This window comes from Dermacentor variabilis, chromosome 1 (assembly GCF_050947875.1).
Source record: "Dermacentor variabilis isolate Ectoservices chromosome 1, ASM5094787v1, whole genome shotgun sequence".
Classification (NCBI taxonomy): Eukaryota; Metazoa; Arthropoda; class Arachnida; order Ixodida; family Ixodidae; genus Dermacentor; species Dermacentor variabilis.
The window spans coordinates 180,103,566-180,131,043 of NC_134568.1; the positions used below are offsets into that span (position 1 = coordinate 180,103,566).

At 45.8% G+C, this 27,478-nt stretch overlaps 1 protein-coding gene across 1 annotated transcript in view; it reads left to right on the forward strand.

The window, feature by feature from the left end:
- The window catches only part of LOC142588573 (MAM and LDL-receptor class A domain-containing protein 1-like), a 273,168-nt gene that overhangs the window by 229,263 nt on the left and 16,427 nt on the right, over positions 1–27,478 (forward strand). The window contains exons 77-85 of the mRNA XM_075700413.1: positions 519–625; positions 2,464–2,631; positions 2,958–3,051; positions 3,700–3,855; positions 14,067–14,183; positions 14,993–15,177; positions 25,281–25,455; positions 26,042–26,167; positions 26,648–26,806. Coding sequence (XP_075556528.1) covers positions 519–625; positions 2,464–2,631; positions 2,958–3,051; positions 3,700–3,855; positions 14,067–14,183; positions 14,993–15,177; positions 25,281–25,455; positions 26,042–26,167; positions 26,648–26,806 — 1,287 coding nt within the window. The remainder of the gene's footprint in view (positions 1–518; positions 626–2,463; positions 2,632–2,957; positions 3,052–3,699; positions 3,856–14,066; positions 14,184–14,992; positions 15,178–25,280; positions 25,456–26,041; positions 26,168–26,647; positions 26,807–27,478) is intronic.

Genomic DNA, 27,478 nt, shown 5'->3' on the forward strand with positions numbered 1-27,478 from the left:
TGAGAAAAGCTGTGACTATGTCGCTTAATTTTACCGCATCTGCCCTATTCCCGCTCCTATGGCAGTGTGAAATTTATTTGGTCATGGAAAAGAAACTCATTACTACACAGCCTTAGGAGGTTTTACAAGCGAAATATGCGTGACTACTTTGTTGCAAAAACGATTGACCCGCTTCTCTGGTTTTACCGTCATGGTCTCCTACTTTTCGATCAAGGCGCCACGCTCAATTATCTGCCGCGTAGGCATCACGTTGATGGAGGCAGTGTACAAAAAAAAAAAAAAAAAAAAAAAAAGAAAAACATTGCACGTTATAGAACGTCAGGTGGCAAAAATTATTTCGGAGCCCTCCATTATACCGTGTTTCATTTTCCGGGTATAGATTTAGTTGGTAAAGGCTGTCAACCAATATTGTTGGGATTCTCATGAATCTATGACTGATTCGTCCTCAAATATACTGAACTGTCGGCTTTATTTTACTAAAACGCTCAAAATGATCAATAATCCCCGCCGTTTCTTAGGTGCTTATGTGGCTGTGTACAACCCTTGGGATGAGCCGGTGGAAGGGACCAACCGCGCTCGCTTGGCATCTTACGTCATCAGCGCAGCCCCTAGGCTTCCTTGTCACGTAAGCGTCGAGACTTTTGGTCGAATTTTGACTTGCGCCACTCTGAAAGTAGCAATGCTCAGCATATATTCTGATTTTATTCAGAGACACTGAATTAATTCACCGTCTGAAGAAGTGCTTTTTTTGACGCAAAAGACTGGACAGCCAAATATAGAACAGGAACAGCGTTCTCTGTTCTCTAGTTGGTTGTCCCGTTTTCGCGTCGGAAAACGGCAGTACGTCAAACCAGCTAGCCCAACCACGCGCTCTTGTTCGAAGAGCATATTAGACACTCATTCAGTGTTCTCTAAGGCTACATCTGCCGCTAAATGCTTGGCATAGTGTAGCGAGCATATCACTGTTTAATCAAGACATGAAAGAGAAAAAGATGCATTTGTTCTTTTTGTTATAATTTTGTAAGATGCTGTCAGTATTTGTAACTACAAATAGCATTACCGAAGGTACAAGTAACAATTCTACGTCGATGTGAGGCTCCAGCTGTGGTCACCCAGTGGCTATTGCGTTCTGCTTCTGAGAACGAGGTGAAGGGTTCGATTCCCGACCACGGCGGCCACATTTAGATGTGGCCGAAACGCAGAAACACGACCGTACACTTAACTTAGGTGAACGTTGAAGAACCCCAGGTCGTTAAAATTAATCCAGAGCCCTACACCACACGGCGTCCCTCATAGACCGCTGTGCAGTATCAGGGAGCTAAATCACGCAATATAATTTTAATTGACATCGATGCGAGCCACCGTATATATGTAGCCATTTTAACGTGGACATTGATCGGTAGTATACTTGGAAAATAACCATGTCAACTTAACAATATATTGTAGGGGACAATTAGTTTCTCGCGCTGAGGCCCATGCATGTTGCAATGTTTTAAATTATACACTTGATACAGTCGTTGTTGTTTGTTTAATAACTTTGGATGAACGGGAACGTAGAGCACATTAGAGCCGGTTATATACCAAGAAAGTAAAGAAACTGAGGCTACCCGTTTATCCACAGAACACGTGCTCACACACCACAGGTACAGAAACGTACAAGCGTACAGACCAAAACAAAATTTTGTCTGTAGACTTCGACAACACCAAGAGAAAAAAAAAATAAAGCTAAGCAGAATTGTCCCATACGTATACAACCGCGTTAGTTAATAGAACATCATGCCAAGAGTGCAATAAAAAAAACACACTATTGTATGCGTACACACGAATATCATATTATTGTAGTAGTCCTTAGTGCGAACATTAATTCTGAGTAGAGGTAGAGTTTTCAGGCATCTACAAATCAAAGCAAATCGATTAGGTTGCGCTCCGTAAGGAAATCTCCTAGGAATGTGAATGAGCATTTCTTTTTAGCGGGCCATGACCATGGACCAAGTGTGTGGTTGCAAAACAATTAGGTCTGTTCAGATGGCTCAAGTTATCGCGCCATGGCTCAAGTTATCGCGCAACCGATAACTCTCTGCTGGTCATATATTGCGGACGGACAGTTCACGAGAGAGTGTTCAACGAAAGTGCCTATGGTACCGCAGTAGAGGCTGTTAAATGTTGCCTTCTGTTGACGGTGCAACACGCGGTGTGTGTATGCAACGCTTAGTCGTAATCGACGTAGATGGGTATCCAATGTTCGGTTAATTTGCATATTGAACGTAGAATATAAGTCTACTAGTTTCAGCAGTGACGTCTTGGTTTACCCCTAATCAAGCTTCTCGTGAATTTAGCGTGTGCTACATATCTTTACGTCACATCATTTGCTCACCTTGTTAAATAAGTTTTCTTAACCTACATAACAGCCTAACATTTTCTGTTCCATTACACATCACTTATATTACTCTTCTACCACTGAAGGTGCGGTTCTGGTATAACGTGCCCAGACGAGGAGTGGCACTGGACGTGTACCGCCAGACGAGCTCAGAAACCGGTGGGGACGATCACATGTTGACGCTGCCGGTGACAGGAGAAGATAACTGGGAACGCGCGGACATCGATCTTGGAAGCCACGAGGAAGTATTCAGGGTAAATTATTGTTTTTTTTAATTGTTGAGCTGAACCTGGGTCTGAACAGTCACGGGATCGCCGCTTAAGCTGAGATCCATGGCGTGGAACAGGGCTGATGTCTTGGCGATTGAAGCGTTACCTCATCCAGTATACACGCGCAGCGGTCAGCCATAAAGGGTCGTCCCTTTAGACAAGCTTTCTAAATGTTATCCCGGAACTGCCGTTTTACTAATTGCCTGTAGTTAACCATAATCGATTTCGTTCGATATTCTGAGCTGATGAACAAAACGCTTCGAAACGTAAGGAAGTACGCAAAAATTATTGCTTCCACATTTTCATTTCAGGTTGTCATAGAAGCGGTGTTCAGTAGCAATGCAACACGCCAGGGTGCCGCCTTAGATGACATCACCATGACCGACGGCTGTCGAAGAGCGGATCGTACGTTCTGTATTTGCTTTTAGGTATCTTTTTGTTCTATTCCGAGATCCGGCAATGTGGCTTGTAGGTGGTTTGCGATAGAACCGTGCTCTTTCTTTCAAGTTGTACCAACTTCTTACCATCTTTTTTATCACAAGGCCCGTTTTATGGCAGCATTTCAATCATATATATAAGATTGAGATGCTTCTATGAAAAAGACCTTCAAGGGTAAAAAAAAGGGGGGCGGGGAGGAAACAACATCTGCGCTTGCTATGGAATAACAAGCCACCCTAATCGAACATGGCCTAGTTGCCCGAAAAAGAAATTGGGAGGAAAATGTAGTTGTGCAAAACGAAAAGAGAGATAGGAAGCACGATTTCGGTGCAATTGGACCACCGCAGGACGCCAGTGAAATACGGTTTTTGTTTGCAGCACAGGTTCCAGGAAACAGACAGCCCCGCCATCCCGCAAGTTGTTGGCTTTAATGTATGCTACATAGCTGATGAATTTTATACCGAAACTACGCTAGCTTAAAGCTCTCCGCCCTAAAACAAAACCAGAGAAAATAAAAAGTCGCATGAATATACACCAAGCGGCCTGCTAAGCATGCACTGACACTTAAATCTGAAGTATAAATGAAATATAAAAACTATCGCTCTTATGCAACAGGTGTACTGCCTGGAAAAGCCCCAGCGAATCAAACGAATCCGAGCACGGAATGTGGTCCGGAGCGTCTCTCTTGCGACAACGGGGGCTGCTACTTGCCTTCGCAGCGGTGCAACTTCATTGTGGATTGCAAGGATGCCTCTGACGAAAGTGGCTGCGGTATGTCAAAACCTCGTTACTGTAGTCCGGGGTGACAATCTGACGAATACGAGCAGCCTAAATGATTCCAGTAAGCTTGCACGTTCACGAGATTCTTTGGCCATCAACGGTGTCTATGCAGCTTCTTCGCCTGATGCTTAAAGCTATTTTCATAGAAACGGGAAGCTGGGCAAGCAGTGATCGCATGCATTGTAAGAGAACAGCTCAGAGAGAGAGAGAGAGAGAGAGAGAAGTCACAAGGGAAAGGTAGAGAGGTTAACCAGCCTTAGTCCGGTAGGCTACCCTGCACTGGGGAAGCGGGAAAGGGGATTGAAAGAGAAGAAGAAAGAAAGAAGGTCCCAGTCTCCACTGTTACGCACACAAGCGTGCATCACTGAGTTAGTCACAGGCGGTCATACAGGCTGGTGCATTTCAAGTAACGCACCAGCGCCTTTGTGGCTTTGCACATAGCAGACGCACGAGGCCACGGGCCCAGTATCCTTCCCTCTGTGAAATGACGGTCGTCTAAGTGCTCCAAAGCTGTGAGAAGGGCACTCGTCTCGTCTTCGTATGTAGGGCAGTCACATAGTATATGTTCGGCCGTTTCTTCGACACCACATCTGCTGCAATTGGGACTGTCTGCCATTCCAATTAGGAATGAGTAGGAGTTTGTGAAAGAAACACCTACTCGCAAGCGGCACAGTAGCGTTTTTTCCCGTCAGTTATAACCAGAAATATTGTACGGCACAAGAGAAAGGGGACAGAAGACTTGCGCTGTCTAAGGCGGTAGACATTTTCTCTTCGACATCAAAATTTTTATTCGAAAGAAGCAAATGAGCTGCGTGCTCCTTGCCTAAACAGAAATCCCAGATACATTCAAAGTTAAATAATTTGAAACGAAAATACACGAGGCTATGGACCAGAATTTCTAGCGCCTGTAGGCGGCCGCCATGTTTTTGTTATGGGGATCATGATTGTGAGGGCGTAGAGTTTCCTACAAAAATTGGTAGGAAACTCTATGGGTGAGGGGACTGCGGGAACCGCGCGGGCGGCAACTGGCCACAGCGCGTTTGCGGTGATCAGACGCCTGCGGATACTGCTTCTTAAAGCGCTGAAGTCGGCTTGTCGTCTCTGAATGCCGGTAACTGTGTCTTCTTTAACGCGATCACATTTCGAATGACAAAAATATACCACCGAGGTAATTTAGCGAGAGCACCCTGCGGCATCCTTGGCCTCAACGGCGCTGCAGCGGCGTCTACTTCGTTGCATTTGCAAGGTCGGCGAGTTGGCCAAGCTTTCTTCTGTGAGATCATCATAACTATACACGTTTTTCTAGGGCTTGAGACACTGTATGAAAGATACTAGACGACATCTAGTGCGTTGTACATTTCTTTTAAAGTAAGAGTATCATATTTGTGCCGCGCGCTACCGCAATACATTGTGCTACATTTTACACTGCGCTGTCATTTCGATCGCCGTGCAATTTTAGCATACCACGATCGACATGAGTACAATAAAGTTACTTTTTTGGCACGCTGCATGGCAGTCGCAGGGAAAGCTCTAGCTCCTGCGTGATTACGTATGACTTTCACACGAAGGAAATGAAAGCAGCATTTACTCCACACTGACAACGGACTGACTCAGAAACATAACCAATTAGTGGGCCAGCGTACTGTGCACGAGATAGAAGCCTTAAATTTTATATCGCATGGGCAGTCAGTTACACGTGCTCAATAATTTTCCCCCTCGCAGTCAGTAGCGAACACAGAATAATTTGCGTATCCATGTATGATATCGCTGAATGGGGCATCAGCTCTGTTAGGAACGGCTCAGCATGCTTCCCGTGTGGCTGAGTGTGAGCACCGCATAATTATAGCAGTTCAAGCACCCACACATTTCACGAAAGAAATAAAAAGAAGTCATGTGAGGCGTTGACGCGTGAAGAGCCCTGTTCTTTGCACATTTCTCTTTTAGCGGTCACGTGTACTCGAATGGGGCTCATCCATGTGCATGAAAAGCGCAGGACACGAAAACCGTCAAGTTGCGTGCAGTCTTGTTTATTTACCGTAATGGTGCAAGTTACGAAGTAAACACGCAATGCTTTCTACTTACCTTTGTTTCGTACGCCAAACGCACTTTTGGTTACGGGTTAGCCTGCCCGGGCTTTCTCTTCGGCAAGTGAACCGAGCAGACCCAAATTAAAGACGCCGAAAGGTCTTAAACGGCGTTTTTATGCTTTGATCGCAGGCCCGCAGTGCGGGAAAGCAAGACGCACACTATCGCGTAGTTCACGACAACAAAACAAATACCCGCATGAGCAAGCTTCCAGTGCACGAAGTATTTTCTATATAAAGCCACCGTCACATAGTCTCGTTTCTCAGGAGCCGCAGGAACCTTGTATGCACCGCCCAATGAACTCCACACAAACGCAAACGTCTTGTATCTTCGTGAACGCCCATTGCAAGGCGCTTGCATGAGCAGCTTCCTCGTTCGCTACTTGTCAGTGCAACCAACGACCGCACAGTGCCGCTCGGGTGAACAGCATCTGTATATTCCGCTCAGAAGATGCGGTCGGAAGAGGTCTAAAGCAAACACCTCAGCAGATGCGGCAAGAACACGTCTAAAAAATCCGAGGATACCTAAGCACTTCGTATGAGTTGTAAATGCGAAAACAATAATATCCACTTGAACGCCGCTGAGCGGTGCTTCGAGTTATGAACTCCTTGCGGGCAAGCGAGCGCGCTGACACGCTTGGCGCGTTTTGATTTGACCGCAGAACGCAGGCGAGTGCTCACGCGGACAAGTAATGCGTGGATAACAGGCTTCCGAGAGCGACAGCGAGGGTGGCGTGGCGTCGCGGCGATGCCCTCTCCCCTCACGCAACACCTGGCGCGCTCTTGCGGTAGCGGGTGTTACCTTTCGCCCGCTCTGCTCCTCCGAGACGCGCTTGTGCCGTGGCGTCGCAGTCAGTGGCAGTGGGAGCTTAGGTACCGTTTCGCTGCAACAGATCACAGACACGAAGCTTTTTCTCTCAATGAGCCATTTGACGCTTCTGCGTAAAAAAAAAAAAAGGCACAACAGCATGCGAACACGCACCGGAAGTGCACCGATTTTCTTTCGTCTCGCGCAGTACTCATCAGAAGTCGGCACCTGATGTCGAGGGTAGCGGCACTGCTGACACTTGCGCTTCGAGGCTATAAAAATCATAGCTTCTCTAGCCATGCTTTCACTCTTTTCCACAGCCAGACAGATGGATTGCTAATGCAGGCATCCGCAAGCCCAATTATGCCTCTACTGTAAAGCTTGTTCATTCTTATGCCATGAAAAAAGTTCTGGCCTGAAAAATATACCTTGTTTCCCAAGCAACTTGCGCCAACAAATATATCGAAGTGCCACGTAGCTCGACCGAACAAAGGTAATATTGTTTGCCGTCGCTTCGATATGGCAGACGATTTTTTTTATTTCACCTAGCACAAAATTATTACTATTATTAATCAACTTCTCAAATAAAATATTCAGAGCAATAGTGTCATTGAGAGAATTGTAGACCATCCTGAAAAATAACCGATCGAGCTTTCTGTTGCTGAATACGCGCTACATAAAAGTTTTTTCCAAGCCTGAAATAAAGCCACGGGACCATTGGCGCGACACGCGTATGCGAACACATGAACGCACGCACGCACAGACAGACACACACACACACACACACACACACACACACACACACACACACACACACACACACACACACACACACACACACACACACACACACACACACACACACACACACACACACACACACACACACACACACACACACACACACACACACACACACACGCGCGCGCGCATGCGTTCATTCACGTTGACGTGAATAAATTTGCTGTTCTTCGCGTCTGTGTTCATTTGTTGGTGGTGATGTGTGTGATTAGGTTTGCGTGCTTACGTAAGGGCTGCTGTCGGCTTCAATTACGTATGGTCGCCTGATCCATCATAAGATAAAGATCTAGTTCAGTGCACCATAGCCATTGATGATGGAATTGAGCTGCAATGTATTTAGAAATCGATCTTAAATAATAAACGTAATCTAACTTTGAGAGGGAGAGAGAGAAAGAGAGAGAGAAAGGACGCATAGAAAGACAGGGAGGTTAACAAAAGGTAGTTACGGTTGGCTACCTAGCACAGGGGGAAGGAGCAGGGGATACAAAGAGAAAGAGAGCGGAAGGGAGAGGGAGCGAGAAAGAGCGACGAGCACAAACAAACCGCGTACACTATAGAGATGTAGGGGGCCACCTTAAAGCCCATCGCGAAGCTCCGTAGACTGAAGGAATCTTAATAGCTCGAATCAGGCCTTCTGCGCGGATGTTTTTTGCGAAAACTGGCCTAGAGCTATCAGTTCTGATAGTGGACGATTGTCCCATTGGGCCATCATTCTGCACATCACTTGCCTCTCGGCACTATAGCGTGGCCAGACGAAGATAATGTGTATCAGCTTCTCTTCACAGCTGCATGTGTCGTACGTGGGGCTGTTAGCAATTCCAATAAGGAAGGCATAAGAGTTTCTAAATTCTATGCCTAGCCACAGATGGTACAGCATGGTCTGTTCACGTCGTGATAGGCCAGGCGGTAGATGTATCTGTATTTCTGAAAGCAACGAACGCAGACGACACATGGTGTAGATGTTCGAGTCCCAAAGGGGAAAAGTGCATTCACGGGACTTCAATCGCAGGCCAGCCGCAGCGTCTGTTCGCGAAAGTGGAATCAAGATACATTTACCCCTTTCATGTGCAGTAGTCATTGCCGATGATGTTGCAATGTCCTGGAATTCATTGTAGGATTATGTCGCACCTCTTGTCATGGCTGCGATGATATGTCCGTCGAATTTCTGAGGCCATTTGTTCATTGGGTCCGTGGTACATTGGACTTTTTATGCACTGAAGGGCTGCCTTGGCGTTATTAAGAACTGTCCATTGTTGCGGTGGTTCACGATTAATAAAATCAAGTGCGGCACGGAGCGCCACAAGTACTGCACCTGTTATGGAGTCGCACATAAAGTTTTTAACTTCATTCTTCAAATTTTGCCGGTATGATGACTGTAGCAGCAGCAGCAGCAGACCTGTTGAGTTTTACAGAACCATCTCTGTCTCCATGTTGCCAGGATTTGTGCACGTTGTAAATGTGTTCTAAAGTTGCTTGCTTCAACGTTTTCAACGGTGCTCTAGCTTTCTTTTTGATGCTCGCAATTGCCAATTGACTTGCGGCTGGTGCAGACACCACAACAGGACTGGCAATCGTGTAGCAGGCGTGAATTGTGTTGGAAATATAGGCATATCTACCGAGGGGGAATAGCCCCCCCCCCTCTACTCTCAGAACTATGGAAAAGTAGGCCATTGCACCCCCCTCCTTTTGAAAGCCGGGAATACGGTGCCTGGAGTCCCGACCAAGACCCCTAGAGTCTATAGAAAGCCGCTTGAAGCCTTGATAATGGGGGTGTGACCTCTCCACCAGCTGCACGGAGTCTCGGCTTCATTGGTTTTTCAGGGCGCTCATCTCCGGTATCCATATAGCACACAGGGTCTACTCGGTTTCAGGTGGTAAATGTCCCCACCTCTACATGTCTGCAGTAGTCTTTCAAGTCTTGATCTAGGCATTGATTCAGCCTACTTGATCTGTGATACTAGGAATCTTAATGGTGCAATTGAGGTTCCCTGTTTATTCAAGACTGCTTTCGTTTATTTGGTCGGGAAACGTGTTCTCGTGGTGAAAGTAGAGGCAGCACGAGGCACTCGCTTGTCGCTGCGAGCGCGCTTCATCATGCCAGGGTTGTGACAGCGAGCGCTCGTGGTCATCGAGTGAGATGCGTTTATATTTGCCGGTGCATGCGTGACGCCATGCTTGTCAAAGGCGTGTCTACCGGTGGAGGGGGGGGGGGTGCTTGCCTCCCTCCCTAAAGTCAGAAGTGAAAGTGAAAAACTAGGCCATTAGCGCACCCCCCTCCCCCTACACGCATAAAGTATGAAAGCGGGCACTGTCACAACTGCACGATGACAAATCCAACAACAATTGGTGTCAAGCTTTCTCTCAGAATTGCACCCACATAGGTACGATTTCTTTATTACGTATCCCCTGCTTCGGCAGCTAGGATTGACTTTCGGACGTTACCGCTACGTGCTGTAGCAGATGACGCTCGTGCGGCCACACTTACCGTACTTTGCGGTATGCCTGCGGGACGTGCCTTTGCAAGCCTGTATTGCTGAGAAAGCTATCACTGGGCAGTCCAAAACAAGTTTAATCTACCATTCGTTGCATCATCCCGTGTTTGTCGGGGCCGTTTAACCTAACCATATTTGAAAACATAAAATCAGATTTGCTTTTTATAGTTTACCAGTATTTAATTAGTGTTGCCACTTTAGAGACTTTGTCGCTAGATTTAGTGACATTTTTGTCTGTTTACGGTAAAGTTCTCTATTTAGCGATCAGCGACTTCTTTTAGTGATTTGAATGAACAATTCATGATATTTTAACGACTTATAAGTTAGAAAGATTGCTTGAAAAGTGGCCTTCTAAAACGCGGTTTAATATTCAAAAGCTACACATAAGTGGCCGAAACTTGCTGTACGACGCATAGGCTCTGTGACCATGATGAAGCAACGGTTGCCTTCACATTGGTTGCCTTCACATTGTGATTGTGCTTTAAAGCACAGTGGTCATCTTAGCTATTACAGCGATAACAAAATTGAATTTTAAAAATTATTTACAAAGCCAATTTGAATTCGCTTAAACGCTGCGGGTTCAGTGGTCTCACTAATACCCCTGTCACACGGGAAAATTTAATGCCATTCGAATCGAATGGCATTCGACGCATCGAATGCTATTCGGCTTCTTGCGGTGCTACACAGTACAATATAATGACATTCGCAAATGATAGCAATGACGATCTGAAACAAATTTTGTGAAAGTGAAAGAAATTTTGTACCTACTAAACGCGTTTAAAAGCTTTTGCGAGTACGTTTAAAACGGACGAAAACATTTTGGCGCCAATTATTCACAACTAAAAGCACTTTGATCAACACATCCAATATGGCCGACCGCCGCAACAGACCTTTTATGCAAAGAGTAATAGCGCCTGAGCACAGCAAGTGGTGAAAATATCATCGCGGCAAAAATAATTATTCCTTTTTATGAGTTTAAAAAATATATTCTCACTTTGCTGATGCACGCATTATTTTTTCGCGTTGCGTGTCGCTGTAGTCTATCTGCGGTCAAGAGTATACATTCGGTTCGAGATCGAATGTAAATCCCGATTATATGGGATTATAGGAGTGGGATTATATGCGAATGCCATTCGATTGGAATGACATTAAATCTTCCCGTGTGACAGGGGTATAAATCCATTCGATTGCTAGACCTGCGCAAGCGTGTCAAAGAGCTAATTTGCTAAAATCAAATGGAATAAATTTTGTGTTCACCTTTAGAACACACCAGGGCCCGCATTCACAAAAAACGTTCTTACGCTAAAAGCGTTCGTTCCAGCCAATAGTGATGTAGGACATATTATTAGCGGAGGCGATCAGCCAATGACAAGCAGCACTTACGAACGAAAAGCTTTGTGAATTCGGCCCCAGGTCAATAAGACATATTTCATGCAAGACAACTCGTTCATGCAAGTCTGAACAAATCGCTTCCGTCTATCACAGCTTTCGAACCAGTAAGTATTTTACGACGGCTTTCAGGTAGACCAAGGGCGGAAATGTGGTATTTGACCTGTACAAAGCCCCGGTAATTGTCATCACCATGTTAATAACAAGCGACTAAGCGTGTTCCGCAGAATCTAGTTCTGCTACCGCGAGTCTCAAAAAGCACAAATTTTGGGATAATATGCATAATAAGTAGATTTTCATGCTAAGAAAACTACGTTGCTTCTGTTCTTTCGAACCGTACTGTATTTGTAACCTTCCAATCTGAATGTAATGAAAAAAAAATAAGCTGTCATAATTCGTTATCTAAATATTAGAAGCAAAGGATCGACTATAGACTTTTTCGAATACGAATGGAATATGAATTGTAAGTATGGAATATCGAATCGAATATTGAATAGCCGAACGCAGACGCACGTATTTACAGCAGGAATACTTATTTCTGTATTATGAAAAACACGATTGTACTTAAAAGGCAGTCTACTCTCACGGACAATTAGAAAAGTTTTAAACACAAGGTCACTGCAACCGTCATGAAGAGAACTGCACGAATAGCCGCTTGAGACCTTTAGATCCTGGTGACAAACAAGCTTTCCAAGAATGACAGACTGCTGTATGACTAACTTTTCAAAAGCGCAAAATAAATAGTTATTGCAAAAATATTAGAAGTTATGGAAAAGGAAAGGAAAAAGCAAATAGGGTATTTGTGTGCCTTGGACACAATAAAGTGGCTTTACAAGGAAAACATTACTGGTTGTAACGTAAAAGGTAAAACTGCTACATGACTAGACTGCAAGAAAGCCTAATTGGCAGGCCAGAAGCAAACATAGTCGATGGTCGTGTATTCGACGAATGAAAGGGGAACCGAGGGGCCCTATTTTGTAAGAACTCTCACACATATTTCTTGGTCAGAATCATATGAAAGCAACAAATAACGAAGAAAGGAAAACATAGGGGAAATTATTTGTCGCTTTTAATTGTAGTGTAAAGATGCGAAGCTAAAGAAAATCGCGTAAAAAACAACTTGCTGACGATGAGAGCCGAACCCACCACCACCGCATAACGAGCGCGTTGCAGTACGAATTGTGCTAGGGCAACGGGCAGTTTCCACGTCCATGCATTTCACGTCCAGTGATACGCTTCAGCAAATATTGGCCGCACTAGACTGTAATGGTTCATAATGTACGATTGAAAACAAGATCTGTCGACGACAAAGGTAACTCTCACTGACGCATTTTTCAGCTTTTTAATTGCATAAGCATTTCTATGCCTACCCAACGAGAATACTTTCTGTGCGTCACTTAAGACGAATGCAATGGTTCATACCCCGGTTAGCAATGGCTCATACCCCTGTAATAAAGCAAAAAATACAATTCATACCTTCGTAAGACAGAGACTACAAGCGCTCAACAAAGTGAAGCGAACAGTGCATACATTAACTTAAATCACTCATACAACACACAGAAGAGCATACGTTTCAATAAAGAACAAGCTCAAGCCGAAGCTTCAATAAAGCATTGCATACCATCCTTCAGAAAATGTAATTGTTCTTTTGCAACAGCTTCGCTGGACATCCAGGTTGATAACGACCGATAAGAGTTGGCAAGGGTAAGATCGCGTTCAAGGTTTATAACAACCGATGAGGGCTGATAAGGGTTTATACTGGTAGGACAAAGTTTCATAACGTCGATAATGACACCGAGCTGCGTGGAGATGAGCAAATGGCGCAATACTTACGCATACTGTGACAGCTCCCAGAGGAGTTTCTGCGTGAATTTTTTTATTGCAATGGCAATCGGGTAATCCGAAAGGGACGCGATCTCTACAGTACGTGCCACCTGGGCGCGCTCTCAGTTTGCTTCGCCCACTCACCAACCCGAACTTCTTCTAATGTCACCTCTAATGAATATCTTACAATAAGCCAACATGTCCTTCACACTATAAATAAAACAACGTGCCATTGTTTATTGATCTGCGGCCACTAAAGCGGCATCTACCCAACTCCCTCCCACACGCGCTGCGCTCCGGCTCGCTTCGTTCCCCTTGGCAGGAGCGCTTCGTGTCAGGCTTTGCTGTAAAGCATGCGAAAAACGAACACGTACTGCGCAAGTCAAGGAGGTAATTATACGCAGGTTTACGAGGTAATACGCAGGTTTACAGTACTGGAGCTTCCGTTGTTGGCGTGGCGTCCGTGCCGAGAGGGATTGCATGAAAAATTCCCGGTACAGCTTTGTGTTGCTCAATACGTGCTGCATAAAAGTGTTTTTCCGAGCGTGAAAGAAGCCCACAAATACACGCAAAATTTCCGCGCGAGTGGCCACTCGAGAATTATGTAAGCTTACTGTAAACATTTCCGGTTGTGTGTGTTTTCTTTACTTAAAGAACGCATTGAGCAAATGCCCCATGATGTTAGCAAACGTTAGATTGCTTTCCAGCTAGCCGAAAAAAACCTTGTAGTGGCATTAACTCATCGTCATGAAAGGCCCGTGAATGTCACAGTAACTTAAAACACATTAAATAAACATTTTTCAGGAGCGAGCTGCAACTTTGAGAAAGACCTTTGCGGCTGGTTCAGCTCTTTGTCCGAAGAGGAGAAGTGGTACAGAACGCTCGGAGACACGAGTGATCACACTTTAGGAACTACTGAGGGTAAGCAACTTGCTCAACTGCTCGTTTATGTTGATCACGGCGAGCGGCACTTCGTGGACCTTATTCGCACCGTAGCCTAAGAATGTATTAGCTTTTCCGTAAACCGCATAATGAACACTTGCAGCACCAACCCCATATTTTGACCCTTCGTGCGGATACGAGCTTTGTTTTTGCTTTGCAAAGGTTACAAAAAAATGGACTAATGCTATCTACCATTGCCAGGCCTCACCGTAGTTGCGTAGATATGAAAACGATTCTTGATACTTGATACTAATTGCGACTATTACAGGGTTCAGTTTACACGATAACAAGTACCATTTTCTGCTTCAGCTTCCTTTCAAGTTCTATGATTATAACCAGTAAATCACTTTGTAAACTGAAAAGCCAGTCGAATGGGTGACAACAACACTATTGTTCAGATTTTCCTTGTTCGTCACTAACTAAACATCGCATCATCATGGTCAATGTCCCTAAATGAAGTTTGAACTGATGTTATTTAAACGAAGCAGAAACCGTCAGAACCGTGCTTGTCACAAATTTTCTGAAACAAATTATTCGTTAAAATTACTGTACAGATGCTTCATTATGACCACACTGCATTTTATTCGCTACACCTTCGCAACACTAATGGTGGGAAGGCTGGCGCAGTCTTCTGTCTAATGTGCTGAACTTCATGGCGCATTGCATGGCAGTATTACTCAACTGCCATCGCTTGTACTTCCCCAACGACATCGCTAGTATGCTTGTTTTTGCCCTCCCAAGCACCAATATTCGCTCACTTGATTTGTACCTTTCTGTCACCTCTGCAGGCCATTACTTGAGACCAGGCATCGGCCTCCAGAAACATTCATCTGGTGCGCGCGCACAACTCCATTCCAACATTTTCAAAGAATCAGGACCAGAGTGCATCTTCTCGTTCTGGTTCTATTCCGCCGAAAAGATAAACATGTCCTTCCTCAACGTTTATGTGAAGCAAGCCAAGGTTGCGCCAAAGGTAGGGATACGCGTGATTGGCTCAAATTACCTCTTTTTACAGTTAGGGCCTCTAAAGGAGGTTTGCTGTGTCTGTCCGTCTTTGCGTCAGCCTCTTCCTCGTTTCGGTTTCGTTTAGCCGCCGCCGTCAGGCCACCTCCCCTCCTCATCCTCGTCCTCATCTTTACTCTCACCATATAGGAAAGAAACAAAAGTTCACCCGCCACTGGGGATCGAAGTCATTCATGCATTTATGCATCAGTAGCAATAGCAGTAGTAGCATCAGACCCGCCGTGGTTGCTCAGTGGCTATGGTGTTGGGCTGCTGAGCGCGAGGTCGCGGGATCGAATCCCGGCCACGGCGGCCGCATTTCGATGGGGGCGAAATGCGAAAACACCCGTGTGCTTAGATTTAGGTGCACGTTAAAGAACCCCAGGTGGTCAAAATTTCCGGAGTCCTCCACTACGGCGTGCCTCATAATCAGAAAGTGGTTTTGGCATGTAAAACCCCAAATATTATTATTATTAGTAGCATCAGTAGCAGTAGTTATGCATGCGCAGTCGGGAGTTGGACGCACTGAGTGCTGAGCGCGGTGCTTCGTGCTACTAAGCTCGCACGAATCTTTCGCGCTAGGCAGCTTCTGCGACGTATACGATGAGAGTGGTTTCGTCTGGGCTCCTATATCGGAAGCCACAGCAGGGATTATAGTAGCGGACGATGGCGATGTTGTGCGCATGGCGCAGTACTAGTTCTTCGCTATGCGAAGTGTCTGCTTTGACAGCTGTGGGTATTTAAATGTCGGATACGGTTTCGATGAAGTGCCGTTACATCACGCCTACTTGACATAGCTGGTGTGCGATGCCGCAGCAGTTAGCAGCGAGACGTTCTGCACAGCTCTGATTCTCAGCGCTCCTCTCGAAAAGACGGCTCATCGATGTCTTGTATTTACAAAAACTAAGTGTCATCACTGCTGTCATTGTCGTGATATCGTCGTTCTTGTCATGGTATCCTCGTCAGTATGTGTAACATACGGTTTAGGTACTTTATACAAGATGGCATTTGCACAAAGTTACAAATGTTAAGTCGGGGAGAAACTGCCATTGCACTAAATGAGTTCAGATATTTGCTCATTCGCTGATTTTTCTTGCTTTATGGACTGACTGAAACACGTACTCATAGGTTATCATCACATTTCGGGGCATCAGTTAAGCATAATTCTTTTCTCACATGGGAAGTTCATAAAGCACTTGTGCTACACGACTTAGCGCGTATTTGCTTCGGCTCATTGAAAACCTTTCTTCAAACGTAAGACGTATGTTTATTTTGTGATGCTGATGCTAGCGTTCAGTGACTTCAGTTCAGTTCGGTCATTTTTTCCTCATTTGTTTGTTGTAAAAAAAAAGGCGATAAGACAGAAAGCTTGTCTTTTTTTCTTTTCATGAACATTCATCATATTACTGCTATGACGACGAGATTAACATACACAAAAATTCTTTCGTTACACCAAGTCCAATGGGTTCTATAAGTGTTACTATGCGGTAAACAAAACGTACCAGAAGCTTTGAAAGTAGAGATGCTGGTCATTGTTGTTTGCAGATCTGTCTGTCTGTCTGTCTGTCTGTCTGTCTGTCTGTCTGTCTGTTTGTCTGTCTGTCTGTCTGTCTGTCTGTCTGTCTGTCTGTCTGTCTGTCTGTCTGTCTGCGTTGCTAGTACTTGAATATAGTATTGTTCTCAGCTCTAAACAATCGTAAGTAGACAGTAGCAGTCTTCAACACCACGCTGTAGCTGAAACTGCTGTTTGTGTTTTAAAATTTTTCCGCTATGTCATTTATGTCGTTTCTCTATTGTGTAACGGATTTATTTATAGTAAGGTGAAGAAATCTGGCGCCGTATTCACAAAGCCTTTGTTTCATAAGTGCACTTCGCGATTGGTCTTCTGTCTTCGCTGATGGATGTCCAGCATCAGGACTGGCTAGAATTTTCGTTCAGGAACATTTGTAGCGTAAGAGGTTTGTTAATACGCGCCCTGATGAATGCATGAGCAAAACTTCTGTGATGTACCCGCAGGAGATAGGTGTTCCAGGGGACAGATGCAGTTTTGCAGTTACAGTTTTGCAGTGAAGTTAGCCTCTCGGTGGTCGGCAGTTTTCGTGTCCGCCCTTAAGCAGAAATTATCATTTGCAGCAATAGCTCGTACCCCCCTAAGCAAGCAAAAATCCAATGGCTCATGCGCTTCGTAATGCAGAGGCTACAAGCAGTCAGCGAACAGTGCATACATTCATTGGAATCATGCATACAACGTGCCAGAACAGTCTACGTTTTAATAACGAACAAGCTCAAAACAAGCATCTATCATCATCAGCAATGGTTCATGCCTCCGTGAGAAAGCAAAAATAAAATGTCTCATACCCCCTTAAGGCAGTGTCGACTATTTATCAGCAAAGTGGAGCGAACAGTGCATGCATTTATTGAAATCACCCATACTACACACAGAACAGCGTGCGTTTCAATGAAAACAAGCTCAAGATACGCATCAGATCCATCGATGAAGTATTGCATACCCCTCTCAGCAGTAGTAGTGGTGGTTTTGTAATAGCTTCGCTGGACATTCACTTTCGTAGCGCCGGGGATGCATTTTTACAATTCCTAGTAGGTACAGCGGCGCATGGCGTGCCTCGCGGCATTCGACATTTCTGCGCAGGCACGAGTAAGAACGGGTGCGAGAGAGAAAATTTGGGGGACTTTGCTTCTTGAATATGTGACTTTGCCTAGGCACTACGGAGGTTTCTTAGCTCGTGTTCCATGCATTTGTACCCTAGACATGCAGGCATTGCGGAGTGCGGTCGAGTTTTTGGTTTACGCTCCACCACTGGCTGCCCCCGCGGTGAGGCAGTGGGCACGGACGCTCCATTTGGTGATCGCTGTGTCTGAGGGGGGCAAGGTTCTGACTGGTGTTGTATAATTCGAGCATTTTTTACAAGCACTGCTCCAGGAGTGCACATGTAACCGGCAAACGGGGTGCATCAGGAGAGCACCTGAGGTTATAATAAAGCAGGCGGCGCAGGATTTCCAGGGCACTCAAGGTGTAGCGGGGGGATCAAAGCAGGAAGCAGGGCGGCCCATGGGTTGAGGCCGCGCAGGCCTCGGCGAGCCCCAACCCACCGACCAGTTCGGGTTTTAGCTTTGCTGTCCTGGAGGCACCGCCAATAATGCGAAATAATGACGGGTTTCAATTACTAAAAGATACGATTGCATAAATATAATTACGTCCAGCCGCCAAATTGCGACGCTAAGTTCAACACTACCGCGCCCCGCGTCTTCTGCCGGCATGTCTAGGGTCAACACATACAACACACGCTAAGAAACTCCTCCGTAGTGCCTAGGCATAGTCATATATCCAAAGAGCAAAAGGCCCCACATTTCCTCTCTCACACCCGCTCTTACTTGCGCATGCGCGCAAACGTCCGGCGTCTCCGCAAGTGCCACGCCCGCTGTACCTACTAGCACTTGTAAATACGCGACCGGGATGGCGAGTCAACTTTTTTCTCTTTCTTTTCTCTGTTTGGCTTACCTCTTTTCTTCTACACATCCACAGTTACAAGCATGTAGTACGTCATTTTTACTCCATGTATTCATGCATGTGTGCTTTTCTAATAAATATCCCATACAGCTGCGTCATCGTCCATGCATTCTGTTTCTTGTGCACATCGTCCATAGCTTTGGCCATAAGTCATAATCAACATTTTAATCAGACTCTTCCTTTTGAGCTTCTGGCTTTCCCTTTTGTTTGTTTTCGCTCCTCATTTATGTCGCTCTTGTGCACGGCAGCATGAAAACAACCACCAGGTACACTTATAACGCATGCAGTCTTACAATTCATTCTTGGTTTGAGCCACAGATTACGAATCGGAACGGTCCACACAGAAATTAAATTGAATTCTGGTGTTTTACGTGCCAAAACCCCGATTTCACAATGAGGCACGCTTTAGTGAGGGACTCCGGTTTAATTTTGACCAACAGGGGATGTTTAACCTACCGCCAATGCATGGGACACGGGTGCTTTTACATTTCGACCCCATCGAAATGCGGCCGCCGCGGCCGGGATTTGATCCCACGACCTTGTGCTTAGCAGCGTAACACCATTGCCGCTAAGCCACCGCGGCGGATCATACAGAAATTGGCTGACATGCCCTAATTTGTCTAAATATCGGTTTTTGAATTTATTTGCTTATTGCTACACTTATCATTGCTGCGACAACGTCATCATGATAATCGGGTTACGCTTCCGCCGGCCTTCACGCCGGGACCATGCCGTTAGTGTAACGCTCACTGGCTTTGTCATCGATGTGCCTCGCGGTACAGAAGGGGGCTTGTCGTGCGTTGGAGAAAAGCTTTCAGGACGCTACTATGACGCGCGGTAATGCACTCGCTATTCTGGCCTCATGCGAGGCCGTGACGCTCATGCGCCACGGGGAGGGTGCGTGCCTGCCTGAGTGGCAAGTAATGCCCACCCAGTGTCGCCCGCCGTACTATCCGTGAGTTCATCTCTTATTGTGGTGACGTGGAACTGTTATCGCACAACGAAAAGGCACGGAATTTGCTTTTATTTGTCATGCTCTTTCAGCTTGGATTCTCATATTACCTCTATGTGTTCTTAAAATGTTCATCAGGGGCAGAATTTACTAGAGAGAGAGAGAGAGAGAGAGAGAGAGAGAAATTTATTTACAGAAAGGCAGAGAGGTCGGCCTGAGCTATAACTTGCTCTGGCCTGCTACTCTACACTGGAGAAAAGGGACGGGGAGGGAAAGGGCTGATGAATGATGATGGTATAAGGAAGAGATGCGTATATACAAATTCACAGAGTTGTAACATCTCTAAAGCCGTGTGTCCAGACCAGTGGCTTGGAGAAAAGCTATAGCGGCTCATGTTACCAGGGCTGCGCTGGTTGCATTAGGCCAAGGACCTAAATGAAACTCGTCCGATAGCGGTCTCTCATGGATTTTTGCGATGGAAGAGACAAGTTGCTGTCGTTCTTGCGCGTACGCGGGGCACACGACAAATATATGTTCAAGTGTGTCTGGCACCTCACAGCATTCACAGTTTGGGCTAGAATCACTGGAACCTATCATATGTCTATAACGGTTGGTGAATGCGACACCAAGGCGAATCCGGTGCATCATGCTCGTGTGGCTTCTTTTGAGCTTGTGAGGCATGCGAAATTTCATTTCTTGGTCCCATTTGTGTAATCGCTTGTGTCGTCGATTTGGTTGGGTCCAGTGTTCCAACGTAGAGTTGCGGTTTACGCGACGAAGTAGGGCGTTGGTACTGTTCGTGAGAATGGGATGCGTACTTCACAAGCATTATCTAAAGCAGTTTTCGCTTCAGCGTCTGCCTGTTCGTTCCCGATCAGGCCACAGTGTGAGGGTATCGACCGAAAGGTGACATTGTGGCCATTTCTAGTTGCGTGGTCGAGACGCTCTGTAATTTCTATAGCCATGGAATAATACGGGCCCCGTCTGAGGACACAGTCAATCGCTTGAAGAGCTGGCTTGCAATCGCAGAATATCGTCCATGCGTGAGGAGGCTCCTTGGAGAGAAATTGAAGTGCCTCCCGGATAGCAACAAGTTCTGCAGCAGTTGATGTTGAGCTATGGTCTAGTTTAAACCGCCGAGCAATGATCATATGTGGAATAACGAAGGCTGCAGTGGAGGCATATGGTGTGACAGAGCCATCGGTATACACGTGTACAGTATCTCCGTACTCTGCAGAAATTTGCAATAGGGTGAGTTGTCTGAGGCCAATAGATCCCACGGATTACTTTTTAGTAATTCCAGGGATCTGCAATGTAACGAAAGGTTTAGGCAAAACCCACGGGGGTATTCTCGGAATACGGGCGGGAGAAAATCTTGACGGCAAAACACTCTGATGACGCGATGGTCCTTGAAAAGCTGGAACCTGGGTGGGTGATAGGGAGCGATGACAGAGGATGGTGCCTGTGTCGGGTCAACACGCGAAGGTACATTCGAAGAGGCTCGCAGAGCAAGTATACCCCAATAGGACAAGCACGAGCTTCCACTATTGTTCCATTGGTTGACGTATATCGTGGGAGGCCCCAACATGTGCGCAATGCTTGAGCCTGAATGCTCTCCAGCGCGCGCACACAGCTAAGTCTCATGCTTGAGAGCACCGGCATGCTGTACCGTATATATCCTACGAATAGTGCTTGGTACAATTAGAGTAATAACGACTCCGAGGGACCCCATCTTGATCCTGCAACGACGCGAAGGACGTGAACAAAACTCTTCAGCTTTGACTTCAGTGCGGCGACGTGTCTTGACCAAGATAATCCCCGGTCTATTACTAAGCCAAGGAATCTGTGGTGTGTAACCGTAGGTATCGCTACTCCGTTAACAATTATCGGATACCTGGTCATTCGTTTTCGCTTGAATGTAATCACGGAACATTTTTCTGTTGAGAGTTGGAAGCCTTGACGTCGAAGATACTTAACTGTGATTGTGACTGCACGTTGAAGCCTAGCACGCATTTGGGGACGGGTGACTTCAGATGCCATATGCATATGTCGTCCGCATATGTGCTAATCTTCACCGTGCTAGGAAGTTCGAATGCAAGGCCAATCAATGCAACATGAAAAGAGTTGGACTGAGAACTCCCCCTTGTGGAACACCTCGATGTATATGGTACTGTCCGGTGTCGCCATAACTTGCCGACATATACACCGTGTGGCCACTGAGGTAGCTAACAATCCATGCATATAGCCGGCCACCGATGTCTAAATCTTCCAGTATATCAAGGATTGCATAATGTAGTACATTGTCGTATGCAACCTTAATATCCAGAAAAGCAGCTCCAACTAACCGACGGTGACTTCTTTCCTGTTCAACAATGGAGACCAAGTCGATAACTCCGTCAATAGAAGAACGGCCTCTTCTAAATCCATGCATAAAATCAGGAACGCAATTATTTCTCTCTAGAAACCATTCCAGCCTTGACAAGACCATTCTTTCCATTACTTTGCCTACGCAACTGGCTAAGGCGATCGGTCTGTAGGAGGAAAGCTCGTTAGGGCACTTTCCCGGTTTAAGCAGCGCTACAACGCGACTGCATTTCCAACAATCTGAAACATTTCCTGACTTCTACGTCGTATTATAGAAAGATAGAAGACATCGTGATTCGGTGCCAAGATGGCAGAGTGCAGCATACGTGATTCCGTCTGGTCCTGGTGCCGATGAGCGTCGAGAAACCGAAATCGCAGCGTCAAGCTCTTGCATCGTAAACGGTACTTCAACTCGCTCATCAGGTGACGGGGGCGCGATGGTGGCAAGCGATGAAGTCACTGCATTAGATGCCTCCACAATGAGTTTACAGTAGTCCTCTGCTACCTCCAATTCGGTCCGGCGTTGATGTAGAGCCACCGCACGGAATGGGTGTCTTTGTTGTGGAGTTGCCTGGAGACTTCGTATGACCCGCCAGATCTTAGATAGAGGGTGTCTTGGATCTAGGGATCCACAGAAAGCCCTCCAACGCTGTCTGTCAAGCTTCTCCAGATGTCGAAGAACATGTCGTTGAGCTCGGCGACTGCTCGAAAGATCTGACGGTGACTTTGTTCTTCTGTGTCGCCGTTCCGCGCGGCGACGGATCGCATGAAGGGCCTCATATTGTATGTCGACCGATGATCTGTGCCTCAGTATGCTGACTTCTCTGGTTTTGTCTCGCAGGGTAGAGGCAATGATGTCCTCTATTTCGGATGGAGATGTCATACTCTGACAGGCGGTGTCGACAGAGGCATTTACTGAGTGAGCTTACGGACAAATGCTAGCGTAATAAAATTCTTAAGAAAAAAGTGCATTCACAAAGCTAAAGGCGTTTGCAAGGTCACAGAGCTGGCGTTGCCCACCGTTTCGAAGACGAGAACTGTAGTCGAGAAAAGTCGCGCACGTAATGACAGCACATGTGCGAACTTTAGTACTCCCGCCAGTAGTAAACGTGAGTCGATTAATAAATATTTGAATGCTGTCGCCGCTGCCGGCGCAAGAAGGAATTTCTACGATAGGGGCGTGGCAGTCTTACGAACGTAATTATGTCCATCTGCGCTGCTGGAGCTGACGCGAGTAAGCGTTGGAACGTGCTGCTGCGGCCGATTGGCGAGAGGGCACAACTGATAGCCGAAGAAGGCGCGTGTCGTTATTGTGGCGCGCTCTGGTTTATAATCTCAAATTGCACTGAGACGTTTTAGTGCATAATTGTATTGGGCGTGCGCTGCTTTAGTAGGCAGTAACATTAATGCTTTGGTGCTTACTTCTGCTTAATGTCTCATAGGCTGTATTTCACTATGCGTGCAATGGCCTGACTTTTAATACTCCTCATGACACTCTCTTGGTTGGTAGCCACTGTCAGGTGTTGTCAGGGACGGACAGCAATCTGTCCCTGACAACAGTCAAGTTTGCCATTGATTTGTTTTGGTCCATTACTATATTTTTTTTTCTAGTTTCAGCTTTCCTTCGCTCATGATTCTTTGGGTGTTTATTTTTCTAGGCGCTTTTGAGGCGAGATGAAAGCTGATTAATTTTGACCACCTGGTGTTATTTGATGTGCACCTAAATCTAACTACACGGGTGTTTTTGTATTTCGCCCCCATCGAAATGTGGCCGCCGTAGCCGGGAACTCGTGCTTAGCGGTGCAACACCAATGCCACTATGTAACCACGGCGGGTGGAAGCGCAGTCGAGGACGGCAGAAAATTGTGGGGTGATGAAATTATGCAATTTGCTGGCGTATGTAGGAATCCGCTAGAGCAAGACAGGGGTAATCGGAGATCGCTGAGAGAAGCCTTCCTCCGGCAGTGAACATCAAAATAGGCTGATGAAGTTTTACAACATGAAAAATCTGTTCACACCTGTAATCGTGCGCAGTGCCATCGCATACCATCCTGATGGACTTGCGGGTGCTGCTGGCCTTGCCTTGAGGCACTATTATTATGCACTTTTATTTTGTTCCTTTCCCTAATTAGTACCGAAATAAAGAAATTTAGTTGCTTTGTAATATCAGTATGGTGGTGGTAGTGGTGATGTCGCTACAGGCGAGGTTAGCCTAGGTGACCTGTCCGGCAATCGCTCCGCCTGAGCGTCTCTTTCTGCGCTAGATAGGTCCATTAGTTCTGTCTTCTCGAGAAATGCGCGAAGAATGTGTGACAATTTTACTGCCATTGTTATGACGGCGGTGCGTGGAACAGGCGAGCGCGGTTGCGTTTGCCGGCGCTGTAGCTCACTCCCGGATAGGGAGGCTGTCCAAAAGGGAGGTGCAATAATTTGCCGCGAAAATCTAGCCTCAACTACAGACGCATGATGTGCGATCATGCTGTAAGCTGACCGCGCTTCTTTGTTGTCGTTTAATGCGAGCTTTGCTTACTTCTCGCTCTCATACGACCACGAAAGTTAAATGCACTGCCACTTATGTTGCATCCTTATCTTAGCGTAATAGCTTGATGGCTAAGAAATTGCGTACGAATGGCATAACTTGGTGAATTCCGACCCATGACCCTTATTCAAAAAGTTTCTAAGCTCGAATTATTCGTAGAAAAAAATTGCAGCCAATGCTGGTTCGGGACATATAATTAGCGACGGTGGCCTACCGAAAAAACTTTGTCAATTCGGCCCCAGTAGCGTGTTTCTGCGTTCAACTGTTCTGATTATTAGATCAACTCGTGCTATATTGTTGTTTTTCGGCATGAGTTCGGTGCTTGACGTATAACAGAATCGACATGAAATGTGACGCAGCGATTGAGAATTCACACAAAAATTTTCTGATCCAACAGTAACAAACTTTCCCAACATGCGACACATGAACTCCTGGAGTTCTTGTTAATTCTTGCTCTTTAATTGTTTGTGAGCAATCTAGGCACGCTTGTTGTTTTTGCTGCTATGTCGCGAATCACATTGATTACCCGCCAGAGTTAACGCGTGATAATTAATATGGACCTCCCACATTCGCAAAAGGAGCTAGGTCTGTGCATCGAAAATTGTTTGACGTACAAGATGTGCTTCGCGTGTCTTTTTTTCTATTGCCGCTCTTCGCAATGAAATGTTTTTTTACCACATGTTGTCACAGGTGGAGAAAGTTTTATCATTAGCTGAAAATGCCATGACCCAGAAGCGTTGGATGCCGATTAAAATCAATGTCGGCAGGCGAGTTGCGTTTGGTGTGATCGTGGAGGCTGTGTGGGGCACAAGTGGTCATTCAAGCCTTCATCTTGATGATTTCCTCTACCAGAAATGCAGATCAGGTAGGAAGTTCATCGTAAGGGTACTTTTGTTGGACGTGAAGGACACGTGTTCTGGTCATGCAAGCGTGCGGTGGTCGTTAATGAATAAAACTAAATTAGAAGAATAAAACGCCTATGCTGGAGCTCTGATGTTGTTGTCCACTATTACGCAATACATAATTTCACTGGGTTAACTCACGATGGAAGCTTTAGAGATAGGATTTCAAAGCTCGAGCTCTTAATACCCGAGAAACGTGGTTTATGTAGTACAGAACATATCACAATGCGATGTACCGAGTGTGATCGCAAAATGCATAAAGAGGCAGGCAGTTGGAGCGCGTAGTGTAAAAGCGCGCTGAAACTGGAAATTAGATCTCCTAAAGGGCATGTACTTTGAAGTAAAAAAGAAAGACGGAAAACGAGAGAATAGTTTTATAAAGGCCACAGACACTGCTACTGTTCGCTGTTTGTGTTTTCTTCGGCTTTATTGCCTTTTGAGACCTTCTGTCTGCAGCGATCATACACAAAGTAGTGGATGTTGTGAAATTTGCATCGTCATGCTTTTCGCTTCATACGACCATTTAACTATTTCTGTATGTTGGCGCAGACCACCATGCCAGCAGCTGCGCAGAGAGTGAATGGATGTGCGCCGACCTGGCTCAGTGTGTTTCGCATTTCGAACGCTGTGACGGGAAGAGAGACTGCTCAGACGGCAGCGATGAGCGGGACTGCGGTCAGTATACAAGTCGTCAATTTTGGACATGCCAAACGGTAAATAGCGGCGCGGTGCTGTGATTCTTCATGACGAGTGTGTTAACCACATCGGTTCCTGTGTATATTGGGAAGCGTATAGAGGAACGCTATAACCAGACAAACACAGTAGCACTTTCTGGCGGGCCATGCAAAAGCCACACTTCTGAGAACTTCATTGTACATACTTTGAGTTGTGAATCATGAGCTTACGGATCTGATGGGTGTTACGCCGCTATATATAGATCAGGTAGCAGCAGTAACTATATGTTTTAGTCGTAAAGAAAAACGCGGAGGTCGTCTTCTTACACATATATTTACATATTATTTCACATGGCTGCAGTAATAGAACAGCAGCAGTACCATGTATTCGCATTGTTCACTGCAAGTGAAGTAGAACATCGCGCACAGCAGGTTTTCTGATGTTACGTTCACGCCTTCGTAATCTCCATTAAACTTGCAGTCCACGGCTTTGGGGACTGCAGCTTCGACGAAGAAGACTGGGCAGCGGCCTGCAACTGGACAGTCGACGACATTGGCGGACAACCATCCTGGAAGCGAGCAAAGGAATCGCACTCTGAGGACACGGGACCTCCAAGCTCGCATCGTGGAACACCAGGAAGTAAGCATGTGCATATATCTATATATGTAGTCGATGACGACGTTACAAAGCACAACATCACCATGGTAAAGAATAACTACAGTTAGAGAAAATGCACGTCCTTCCATAGGCTTGTATCGCTGTATACATCTTCAGGATACTGTAGTGACGTTAAAGCGTTTGGTATAACCGCGATAAACAAGGAGGGAACAAAAATCCAAAGGAACAGCGCTCAATAGCGTTCGTAACATGACACAAAATAGCCTAAATGCTCCTAATTTTAATGCACCATAAGTATAAGTCTGTCGTGTACGAAAACTTTCTACTAGAACAATGCGTGCTATAGGAATTAGTCACACTGGTAAGCTGTTCTTTCTTCTCCGTTGCCCAAAAGATTACGAATCTTTATGAGTACGAGCTTACACCAGCCTTTAGACCTGAAGGTGTTCAAAACCACATGCATTACGGAGCTTAGCTAATTTAAAACCAAATCCAACCTCTCGTTTAACAAGACACACTAACCACTGGCACATTCAACGACTCCGAACGTATCACGGTTTCTACTTACCACAATAATCCGTACCGAGCGTACTAAAATTAAATGAGGTAGCTTTGTGCGCTTCATTAAAAAACTACATATTAAATATACTGTGTTGAATATACTCTTTAGTATATTGTAGAGAAATGTCCGTT